At 41.2% G+C, this 10,536-nt stretch overlaps 1 protein-coding gene across 5 annotated transcripts in view; it reads left to right on the forward strand.

Moving 5' to 3' along the window:
• The window catches only part of kek2 (leucine-rich repeat, immunoglobulin-like domain-containing kekkon 2 protein), a 54,386-nt gene extending 48,103 nt beyond the window's left edge, over positions 1-6,283 (forward strand). For all 5 annotated transcript variants that reach the window (XM_086831134.1, XM_086831138.1, XM_086831135.1 and 2 more), the window contains one exon: positions 416-6,283. In XM_086831134.1, coding sequence (XP_086687260.1) covers positions 1,089-3,800 — 2,712 coding nt within the window. In that variant the 5' untranslated portion in view covers positions 416-1,088 and the 3' untranslated portion in view covers positions 3,801-6,283. The remainder of the gene's footprint in view (positions 1-415) is intronic.
• Positions 6,284-10,536: the final 4,253 nt, after the last annotated feature.

A 10,536-nucleotide genomic window follows, 5' to 3' on the forward strand; every position in this document is an offset into this window, starting at 1 on the left:
CTAGAAAATTAGTTTGACTGTAATCGGGAATTGCAAAACATGTCTGGGATTAAAGGCAAAATATTTTATGTATTTATCATATATTTTTGTTGGGTTATATTTTAGAATCCGCGGCTCATCGATTTGTAATTAATATTTGTCTGCCATACAGATAATAAATGGCATATTTTAATATGGAAACTAACACTAATATAATGCAAATAATATTGAAGTTTAAAATATTTTTCACACATGCAATTCTCAATAAATTCAACAAGACGTAATCATATTTTAAAATTCTTTGTGAATTTTTGTATTACCTAATTAGTATCCGTATTAACTTTAAGAGAAACCTAAAAACCAATATGAACAAAATTTCGTTTTTTTTCCTCCTGACTAATCTCTTTTCTTTACCTCTTTTTTAATTTTCTTGCAGGAACCGCCATTTAAGGACACACAAAACAACTTCGACAAGAACACGCGGAAAATGCATTACATTATAATTTCATTAAGGACAAAAGCCTTTCTCTGCCAGCGGTGAAACAACGTTGCCAGGAGATAAAAGAGCGCCCAAGGAAAGCGGTGCCGACAGAAAGGATAACGAAAGAGAAAGGCGTGCGGCGAAAGTCGGAAAGCCGCAAAGGGGCGACAATAGACGGGGAGCCCATTGCCTACTTCTGGGCGCTGTCAAGCGAGAATTAAGAGCCTGGCATTTTTATGAAATTAATACAAAGCACACGGCAAGGAGCAGCAGCTGAAGCCGAGGCGGTAGAAGTGCCAGCGGAAGTTAAAGTGGAAGCGGAAGTGGCAGCCATGACAAAAGCGGCGGCGGCGCCAGGACAACGATGAGCGGCACTCCGATAGCGACAATAATGGCAGCACCGCTCCTCCTCTCGTGGCCCGACTTCGTTCGCCTGAACGTGACCGCCTCCGATCGGCTAATAACATTTACCCGCGGAGCCAGTTCCACGGCCTAACTTGACATGCCAACGTGACCCAGCTGGCGAAAATATTTACTCAAGAACCATAAAGTCCGTTAAAAAGCGAAAAAAAAACACTCAAAAAATTCTCTGAACAAAAAGACAGCCAATACCGGAGCACTTGAGACAATGGGTCGTTGCCAGCAATTTTCGATAGTGCTCCTCGCAGCGGTTACCCTGATCCTGTCCCCGGTGCGGAGCTGTCCGCCCGAGGTGTGTGTGTGCAAGTGGAAGGGCGGCAAGCAGACCGTGGAATGCGGGGGCCAGCAGCTGTCCAACCTGCCCGAGGGCATGGACCCCGGCACCCAGGTGCTCAACTTTAGCGGTAATGCCCTGCAGGTGCTGCAGTCGGAGCGCTTCCTGCGCATGGACTTGCTCAACCTGCAGAAGATCTACCTGTCCCGGAACCAACTGATCCGGATCCATGAGAAGGCCTTCCGGGGCCTGACCAACCTGGTGGAGCTTGATCTTAGCGATAATGCGTTGCAGAATGTGCCGAGCGAGACCTTCCAGGACTATAGCTCCCTGATGCGCCTTTCGCTCAGCGGAAATCCCATAAGGGAATTGAAAACCTCAGCCTTTCGCCACCTGTCGTTCCTCACCACGCTGGAGCTGTCCAACTGCCAGGTGGAGCGCATCGAAAACGAGGCCTTTGTGGGCATGGACAATCTGGAGTGGCTGCGTCTGGATGGCAACAGAATTGGCTTCATCCAGGGCAACCACATCCTGCCCAAGTCGCTGCATGGCATCAGCCTGCACAGCAACCGCTGGACCTGCGACTGTCGCCTCCTGGACGTCCACTCCTGGCTGGTTAACTACAACACTCCGCTTGCGGAGGAGCCCAAGTGCATGGAGCCGGCGCGCCTGAAGGGCCAGGTGATCAAGGGCCTCCAGCGGGAGCAACTGGCCTGCCTGCCGGAGGTGAGTCCTCAGTCCAGCTATACAGAGGTGAGCGAGGGAAGGAATATGTCCATCACCTGCTTGGTGAGGGCCATTCCAGAGCCAAAGGTCCTCTGGTTGTTTAACGGCCAGGTGATGAGCAACGACAGCCTGATGGATAACCTGCACATGTTCTACTACATCGATGAGACCATCGGCAACAGTGGTGCCGAGGAGAAGCGCAGCGAGATCTTCATCTACAACGTGGGCGCCGAGGACAATGGCACCTTCTCCTGCGTGGGTCAGAATATCGCCGGAACTACCTTTAGCAACTACACGCTGCGGGTTATCATTAAAGAGCCGCCGGTGGTCAACGAGGTTTCCTTTCCGCGGGACTACATGAACTATATAGTAGCCAGCAGCGCCGGCGGTGGCATCATCTTCGTGGTGCTCCTTTGCACCATAGTGGTCAAGTGCAAGAAGCCCTCGGAACCGGCCAAGCAGCGCAAGAAGTGTGACCAGGTGACGAGCATAGCTGGCGGCACGGACTCCTCGACGGGCAGTGCCCAGGATACGGGCATGATGAAATGCGCCTCGATTCTGAACGACGGAGGCGACAGCCTCAATGGGAACGCTGGTCTGCTGCTAGGGGATACTCTCACACCGACCAAGGCCGCTAATGGAGCAGCCGGAGGTGGCATCATTCTGGGCAACCAGATGAAGCAAAACCTGCTGCTCTATGCCACGCCGAATCCCGCACAGCAACAGCTGCAACTGAATGTAAACCTGATGGGATCTGGTCCCGGATCGCCGCCGCTCCTTTTGAGCAATGGCCATGGATTGGCCGCTGCCTACTGCTCTCCACCGGCCTCCCTGCGAAACTATCAGGAGAAGAATCCTGACCTGGTCAACGATGCGGAGAGCGTGAAGCACAAGCTAAAGACGGCGGTGAGTCTGGACGGAGCCGGTGAGTACGAGACCCAGAGCGACTGTGGACAGTACGAAGGCTGCTACCAGCTGGCGGCAGCTCCACATCCCGGACACCCCGGGCATCCTGGACATCCCGGGGTGCATCCGCATCCACTGCCAGGACACCCGCTAATGGGACGCTTCACCCAGGCGATGACCACACTGCCCAGGGGCATGCAGCTGAAACCGGCACCGCATCAAGTGGACGTGCACCTGAACCCCGTGTGTTTCCTGGGTCAGGACGGGGCCTTTGCCTACGACTACAGTAGTGCCCACCTGGTGCAGCAGTCACCGCAGCAGCAACAGCATCAGCAGCAGCAGCAACAAGTGCAGCCTGCTGCCAATTTTTACAGAACGCTACCCCATAACAGGTTACACAAGCAGCAGCAGTTCCAGGCGGCGGCGGCAGCCGGTGGTGGTGCCGGCAATCCCACCCTGCGCTACAGCCTGGAGGCGGAGTTCATCCAGCGTGGTCCCACGGTCAGCTACGAGAAGTATCAGCTGCCCAATGTGCGCTTCACCGCCGAGGGATATCCGCAGCAGCAGCAGCAGCAGCAACAGATCCTGCAGCAGCAACAGCAGCAGATCCTGCAGCAGCAACACCAATTCCCATCGCCTCCGGAGGGCTACAAGAGCGACCTGGCCGTGATGCCGGCGCCGTTCCAGCAGTGGCCCAGCTGCCTGCCGGGCTACCGATTCGCCCAGTCACCCACCAGTCAGCCAGCGGTGGCCACACCGCCCGGACAGCAGAATCCACCGGCAACGGCGTCGGGCCAGGCGCAGGGTCAAACCTGCAGCATTCCTGAGCTGGACGAGAACGAGGCCCAGTCGCCGCGTCTGGAGGAGGCCGCCTCCGCTGCCGCTGCTGCAGTGCCTCCGGCCAGCGAAGAAGGCGACTCGGAGGCCGCGAAACTTAAACAGCTTAACGGTCCCTTGGCCGACAGTCCCGACGAGGGATACGTGGGCGATGGGCAGGAGACCAGCGACATTTGACCCGGCCAGCAGCCAGCCCGGAGCCAGGACGATGCGGCCTTAGACGATTCAGTGGCCCTGTAAGCGGCCAGGCTGATCACTCATAGCCTAAGTTTACCCTTCCCAGCAGTAGCAAGGACCTCTACCCGAAGTCCTCGTCTGCCGTTACTTACACTTCCCCCTTTTTTTTCTGTTTGTTGGTTTGCCCGCAAAAAACAAGCAAACAAAAGGCAGACCCAAGTTTAACCTAATAATTGGCAGAGAGCGAAAGAGAACTCGAAATACGAGACCGAAAAGAACAAGTCCCAGAAAAGCGAAAGGAGCGCAGAAGAAAGGACTCTGGGGCAAGCCGAAGGGTGAATACTCATTTGCCTTTGTTCTAGGATATATTTTCTATGATTTTATTTAGGATTTAGATTTATTTTATGTTTATATTTGAAGGTTTGGTTTCCTCAAAAATCTTATTATTTTAGATGAACATTTATTTCTTTAACTTTTTGTATTATTTACTAACCAAAAAATATGGTTGGTTCAAGACCCACTTCTCTTACCAACTGCATCACATTTTCGATGGACTTTTGCGGCTTTTTAGGGTACCTGGCTGAACAATGGACAGGACCTAACCTAATAAAGCCGAAAAACAAAGACGCCGCTAAACAAAAGCCTCTTGTCGTTGTTTGTTTCTGTTTGCTGCGTGCTTCGAGTGGCAAGCTGGCAGCATTTTATTTCCGCTGATGTAATTGAAAAACTTTTTCATTTAATATAAAGTTTTCAGCAGCCTCCCCGCAGCACAATGAAGGGAACCAAAGAAAAGGCAAAGAAAATCCCGGGCCTACGACTAGACATGTGTGTGTGTGTGCTGGTGTGTGTGTGTGTTGGGGTGTTGAGTCCTGTATGTCCTGTATGTGTGTTCCGATTGAGTTGTCCGACTCTCGGCGGCGTTGTTAGTTGACAATCGGTGGCAGGGGGACGGACAAGGGTTTACAGCCCTTCACCACTTCCTCGGAATCCTTGGGATCCACTTCGCAGCGGTTCCGAGCCGGTGGCTCACTTCAGAGCCAAGTGGCATGTGTTTTCGCCATGGCGACACCTGCTCTCCGGAACACAAAGGACTCCCCTGCTCGAGGACTCGGCTGTTGAACCTTCCGCAGGAGCCGTGCCGGAATCCGAATGGGAATCACAATCGGTGGCAAAGGCGGTGGCGGGGTTTGTGCCTGAAAGGCTAAGTGGGGAATTCCGGACGAAAATCGCGAGTGGCATTAAGGACTTCCCCCCTTTGTAGTGTGCTCTAGTTTATGAAATTTTAATTTGGGCCACATCCGCTTCACTGTTGCATTTAAATAATTTATCGCCTTTACTTTCCCCGGAACTTTCTCTGGGTCCTAAGCAAACTGTGTTCAGCCATCACATCACCTCACCCATCCAGACTTTAATTCTCCCGCCTTAAGTTTGTTGTACCGAATCGAACAGACAAGAACACAAGTGTTTCCGGGTAACATTTAACGTAGATATCGTAAATTATAGCGGCTACCATTGTAAGGACTAACTAAATATAGGCTAACCCCCGACCGTTTGAGACTTGTATGTAAATGTAGCCCTAGGAATCGTTTAAGCAGCGCCCCGGCTTTCCCTTTTAACGTAAATGTTATGTAAAGTAAAAAACGCAACGCTCCCCCCATTGTAAATTAAAGCAAAAGTCAGGCATGCGGGGACAAGAAAACATGTAGCAAAATGTTTAAAAAATATTTTGAAGAATGTAAGTAACCACAAACAAACAAACAAACAATTAGCAATAGAAGAGCTGCATATGAGAGGGACGACGAGCAGAAGCAATCATTTAAGCCATATGGAGTACTGTAAATTACATAAATAAATCATTAGCTATAAGAACAAGGCAAACACTAACACCTTCAAGACACACACTCACGTACTCGGTATGTTTTCTATGCCTAGCGAATGATTAAGTTTTATTTTCACCAAGTGAGTTAGTCGGCAACCTGCACCCCAAAGGAATATAGTAACAGAAACTAAATTAAACAAAACAAACCAGAGAAAAAACACAAAAAAATTTATACATTTTAGCCTAGAAAACTGTTTAAATCTCAACACAAACACACAGAAACACTCAACGGAATACTGAACAAAAGAATTTGCTGGCAGGACTCTGCCGAACGGAAAGTAATTTTAAATATTATATGGAATACACTGCAGAAATAATGATAAAAATGTTTAGCATTAAGTTAATTGTTAAGCAAAGCAAGACATATATACGCATTAACAAAATATTAAGTGCGAAAACGGTCACAAACATTTAATGGATAACAATGAGAGAAAACGTCAGAGAAACCAAATGAAAAAAACACAATCTAGTTATAAATTAATTTTTTAAGTTCAATTGAAATTCAAATGCATTATGATAATAACAGAAGCAAAGTGTAAAAAGGATAAGAGAAAAATTAAACCGAATAAAAAGCATTAAACAGAAGAATTTAATAAAAACTAAATTATGCCGTCTTTTATTCAAGCCAACAAAAGGGATGCCAACAATTCCAGCGATTGAATATTAAATAGACGAAGATGGAGCACTTCATCTTTTCTTTTTTTCAGCGCGATAATGCCGAGATAAGGACGAATGGCTTGGGAAATGCAAATGCGCCACTAAGTAGGCAGCAGAAAAAGTCCAGCTGGAAGGACAAAGCTCTAGATGTGTTGGAGTATTGAAAGAAAATTAAGTAGGGGATAAAGTGTGCTGGAAAGAAAAGGAAGCGAAACAAAGTCCAGATAAATACCTCTTCGGTTGATTAAAATCATCGTAGCTTGAACTTGATTCAACTAAAAAATGTTCCAGCATCTGAAATCATTTCAATAAGGATTTCAGGAAAGAACAGAGTTCAAGATGGACTAATAGACTAATGGACTAATCTTTTCAAACTCAAAATAAACAAGAAAGAAAGGTGTCTTCGGAAAGCCAAACTTGCCAAACACTTGCAGTTAGCCATAGAGCCATAGGTAGGAATGTGCAATCGATCATAAATAAGCCCAAATTGCATTGATTTCCATTCGAAAAGCTCTTATATGCTAGTTTTTCTTAATACAGTAAAACTGCATACTCAATTTACTCGGAAAACACTCCTTCGCAGTTTAAGAAGCTTCCAATGAAAACCTTAAAACCATTCTTTGAGTCAATATTCATCTACATTTTTTATGACAAATTTTACAATAAATCAAATTTAAAAAATCGCATAACTAAGCCAAATATGCATTAAATTTAAGTCGAAAAGCCTTCCTTTGCTAGTTTTTATTTTTTTCAACCGGACATAGTTTAATCGATTCAGCTTTTTGTGCTGATCAGGAATATATATGATTTATAGGGTCGGAAATGAATTCTTCACAGTTTTACAAGCTTCTGACTAATCTTATATTCCCATTCTTTGAGTCGATATTTATATTTTATATGGCAAATTTTACAATAAATCAAATTTTAAAAATTTCATAACTAAGCCAGAAACTAATTATTTTCAAGTCGGAAACCTTTCCTATGACGGTTTCTATTTGGGCAATAAAACTGCATACTCAATTCACTCATAAACTATTCCTCTGAAGTTCTACAAGCTTCTGATTAAAACTATAAAACCATTCTTTGAAGCAATATTTTTTATGACAATTTTGTCAATAAATCAAATTTTAAAAATCTCATAACTAAGCCAAAAATGCATTAATTTTAAGTCGGAAAGCTTCCCTATGCTAGTTATTATTGGGGCAATAAAATTGCATACTCAATTTAAAATGTAAAAGAATGAAAATTTTTGTCGATTTTTGACAATTTTAATGATGTAACCCCTTATCATTTTTTGCAAAAATCGAACAAATCTTGAAAAAAAAATTTTCAACCGGACATAGCTTAATCGATTCAGCTTTTTGTGCTGATCAGGAATATATATGATTTATAGGGTCGGAAATGAATTCTTCACAGTTTTACAAGCTTCTGACTAATCTTATATTCCCATTCTTTCAGTCGATATTTATATTTTATATGACAAATTTTACAATAAATCTAATTTTAAAAATGCCATAACTAAGCCAGAAATTAATAAATTTCATGTCGGAAACCTTTCCTATGACGGTTTCTATTTGGGCAATAAAACTGCATACTCAATTCACTCATAAACTATTCCTCTGAAGTTCTCCAAGCTTCTGATTAAAACTATAAAACCATTCTTTGAAGCAATATTTTTTATGACAATTTTGTCAATAAATCAAATTTTAAAAATCTCATAACTAAGCCAAAAATGCATTAATTTTAAGTCGGAAAGCTTCCCTATGCTAGTTATTATTGGGGCAATAAAACTGCATACTCAATTTAAAATGTAAAAGAATGAAAATTTTTGTCGATTTTTGACAATTTTAATGATGTAACCCCTTATCATTTTTTGCAAAAATCGAACAAATCTTGAAAAAAAAATTTTCAACCGGACATAGCTTAATCGATTCAGCTTTTTGTGCTGATCAGGAATATATATGATTTATAGGGTCGGAAATGAATTCTTCACAGTTTTACAAGCTTCTGACTAATCTTATATTCCCATTCTTTGAGTCGATATTTATATTTTATATGACAAATTTTACAATAAATCTAATTTTAAAAATGCCATAACTAAGCCAGAAATTAATAAATTTCATGTCGGAAACCTTTCCTATGACGGTTTCTATTTGGGCAATAAAACTGCATACTCAATTCACTCATAAACTATTCCTCTGAAGTTCTACAAGCTTCTGATTAAAACTATAAAACCATTCTTTAAAGCAATATTTTTTATGACAATTTTGTCAATAAATCAAATTTTTAAAATTTCATAACTAAGCCAAAAATGCATTAATTTTAAGTCGGAAAGCTTTCCGATGTTGGTTTTTATTCGGGCAATAAAACTGCATACTCAATTTACTCGAAAACTAGTCCTTTGAAGTTCTCCAAGCTTCTGATTAAAACTATAAAACCATTCTTTGAAGCAATATTTTTTATGACAATTTTGTCATTAAATCAAATTTTAAAAATCTCATAACTAAGCCAAAAATGCATTAATTTTAAGTCGGAAAGCTTCCCTATGCTAGTTATTATTGGGGCAATAAAACTGCATACTCAATTTAAAATGTAAAAGAATGAAAATTTTTGTCGATTTTTGACAATTTTAATGATGTAACCCCTTATCATTTTTTGCAAAAATCGAACAAATCTTGAAAAAAAATTTTAAACCGGACATAGCTTAATCGATTCAGCTTTTTGTGCTGATCAGGAATATATATGATTTATAGGGTCGGAAATGAATTCTTCACAGTTTTACAAGCTTCTGACTAATCTTATATTCCCATTCTTTGAGTCGATATTTATATTTTATATGACAAATTTTACAATAAATCTAATTTTAAAAATGCCATAACTAAGCCAGAAATTAATAAATTTCATGTCGGAAACCTTTCCTATGAAGGTTTCTATTTGGGCAATAAAACTGCATACTCAATTCACTCATAAACTATTCCTCTGAAGTTCTCCAAGCTTCTGATTAAAACTATAAAACCATTCTTTGAAGCAATATTTTTTATGACAATTTTGTCAATAAATCAAATTTTAAAAATCTCATAACTAAGCCAAAAATGCATTAATTTTAAGTCGGAAAGCTTCCCTATGCTAGTTATTATTGGGGCAATAAAACTGCATACTCAATTTAAAATGTAAAAGAATGAAAATTTTTGTCGATTTTTGACAATTTTAATGATGTAACCCCTTATCATTTTTTGCAAAAATCGAACAAATCTTGAAAAAAAAATTTTCAACCGGACATAGCTTAATCGATTCAGCTTTTTGTGCTGATCAGGAATATATATGATTTATAGGGTCGGAAATGAATTCTTCACAGTTTTACAAGCTTCTGACTAATCTTATATTCCCATTCTTTGAGTCGATATTTATATTTTATATGACAAATTTTACAATAAATCAAATTTTAAAAATTTCATAACTAAGCCAGAAACTAATTATTTTCAAGTCGGAAACCTTTCCTATGACGGTTTCTTTTTGGGCAATAAAACTGCATACTCAATTCACTCATAAACTATTCCTCTGAAGTTCTACAAGCTTCTGATTAAAACTATAAAACCATTCTTTAAAGCAATATTTTTTATGACAATTTTGTCAATAAATCAAATTTTTAAAATTTCATAACTAAGCCAAAAATGCATTAATTTTAAGTCGGAAAGCTTTCCGATGTTGGTTTTTATTCGGGCAATAAAACTGCATACTCAATTTACTCGAAAACTAGTCCTTTGAAGTTCTCCAAGCTTCTGATTAAAACTATAAAACCATTCTTTGAAGCAATATTTTTTATGACAATTTTGTCAATAAATCAAATTTTAAAAATCTCATAACTAAGCCAAAAATGCATTAATTTTAAGTCGGAAAGCTTCCCTATGCTAGTTATTATTGGGGCAATAAAACTGCATACTCAATTTAAAATGTAAAAGAATGAAAATTTTTGTCGATTTTTGACAATTTTAATGATGTAACCCCTTATCATTTTTTGCAAAAATCGAACAAATCTTGAAAAAAAAATTTTCAACCGGACATAGCTTAATCGATTCAGCTTTTTGTGCTGATCAGGAATATATATGATTTATAGGGTCGGAAATGAATTCTTCACAGTTTTACAAGCTTCTGACTAATCTTATATTCCCATTCTTTGAGTCGATATTTATATTTTATATG

Source organism: Drosophila serrata, unplaced genomic scaffold, assembly GCF_035046125.1.
Source record: "Drosophila serrata isolate PLE 108 unplaced genomic scaffold, ASM3504612v1 contig_240, whole genome shotgun sequence".
Lineage (NCBI taxonomy): Eukaryota > Metazoa > Arthropoda > Insecta > Diptera > Drosophilidae > Drosophila > Drosophila serrata.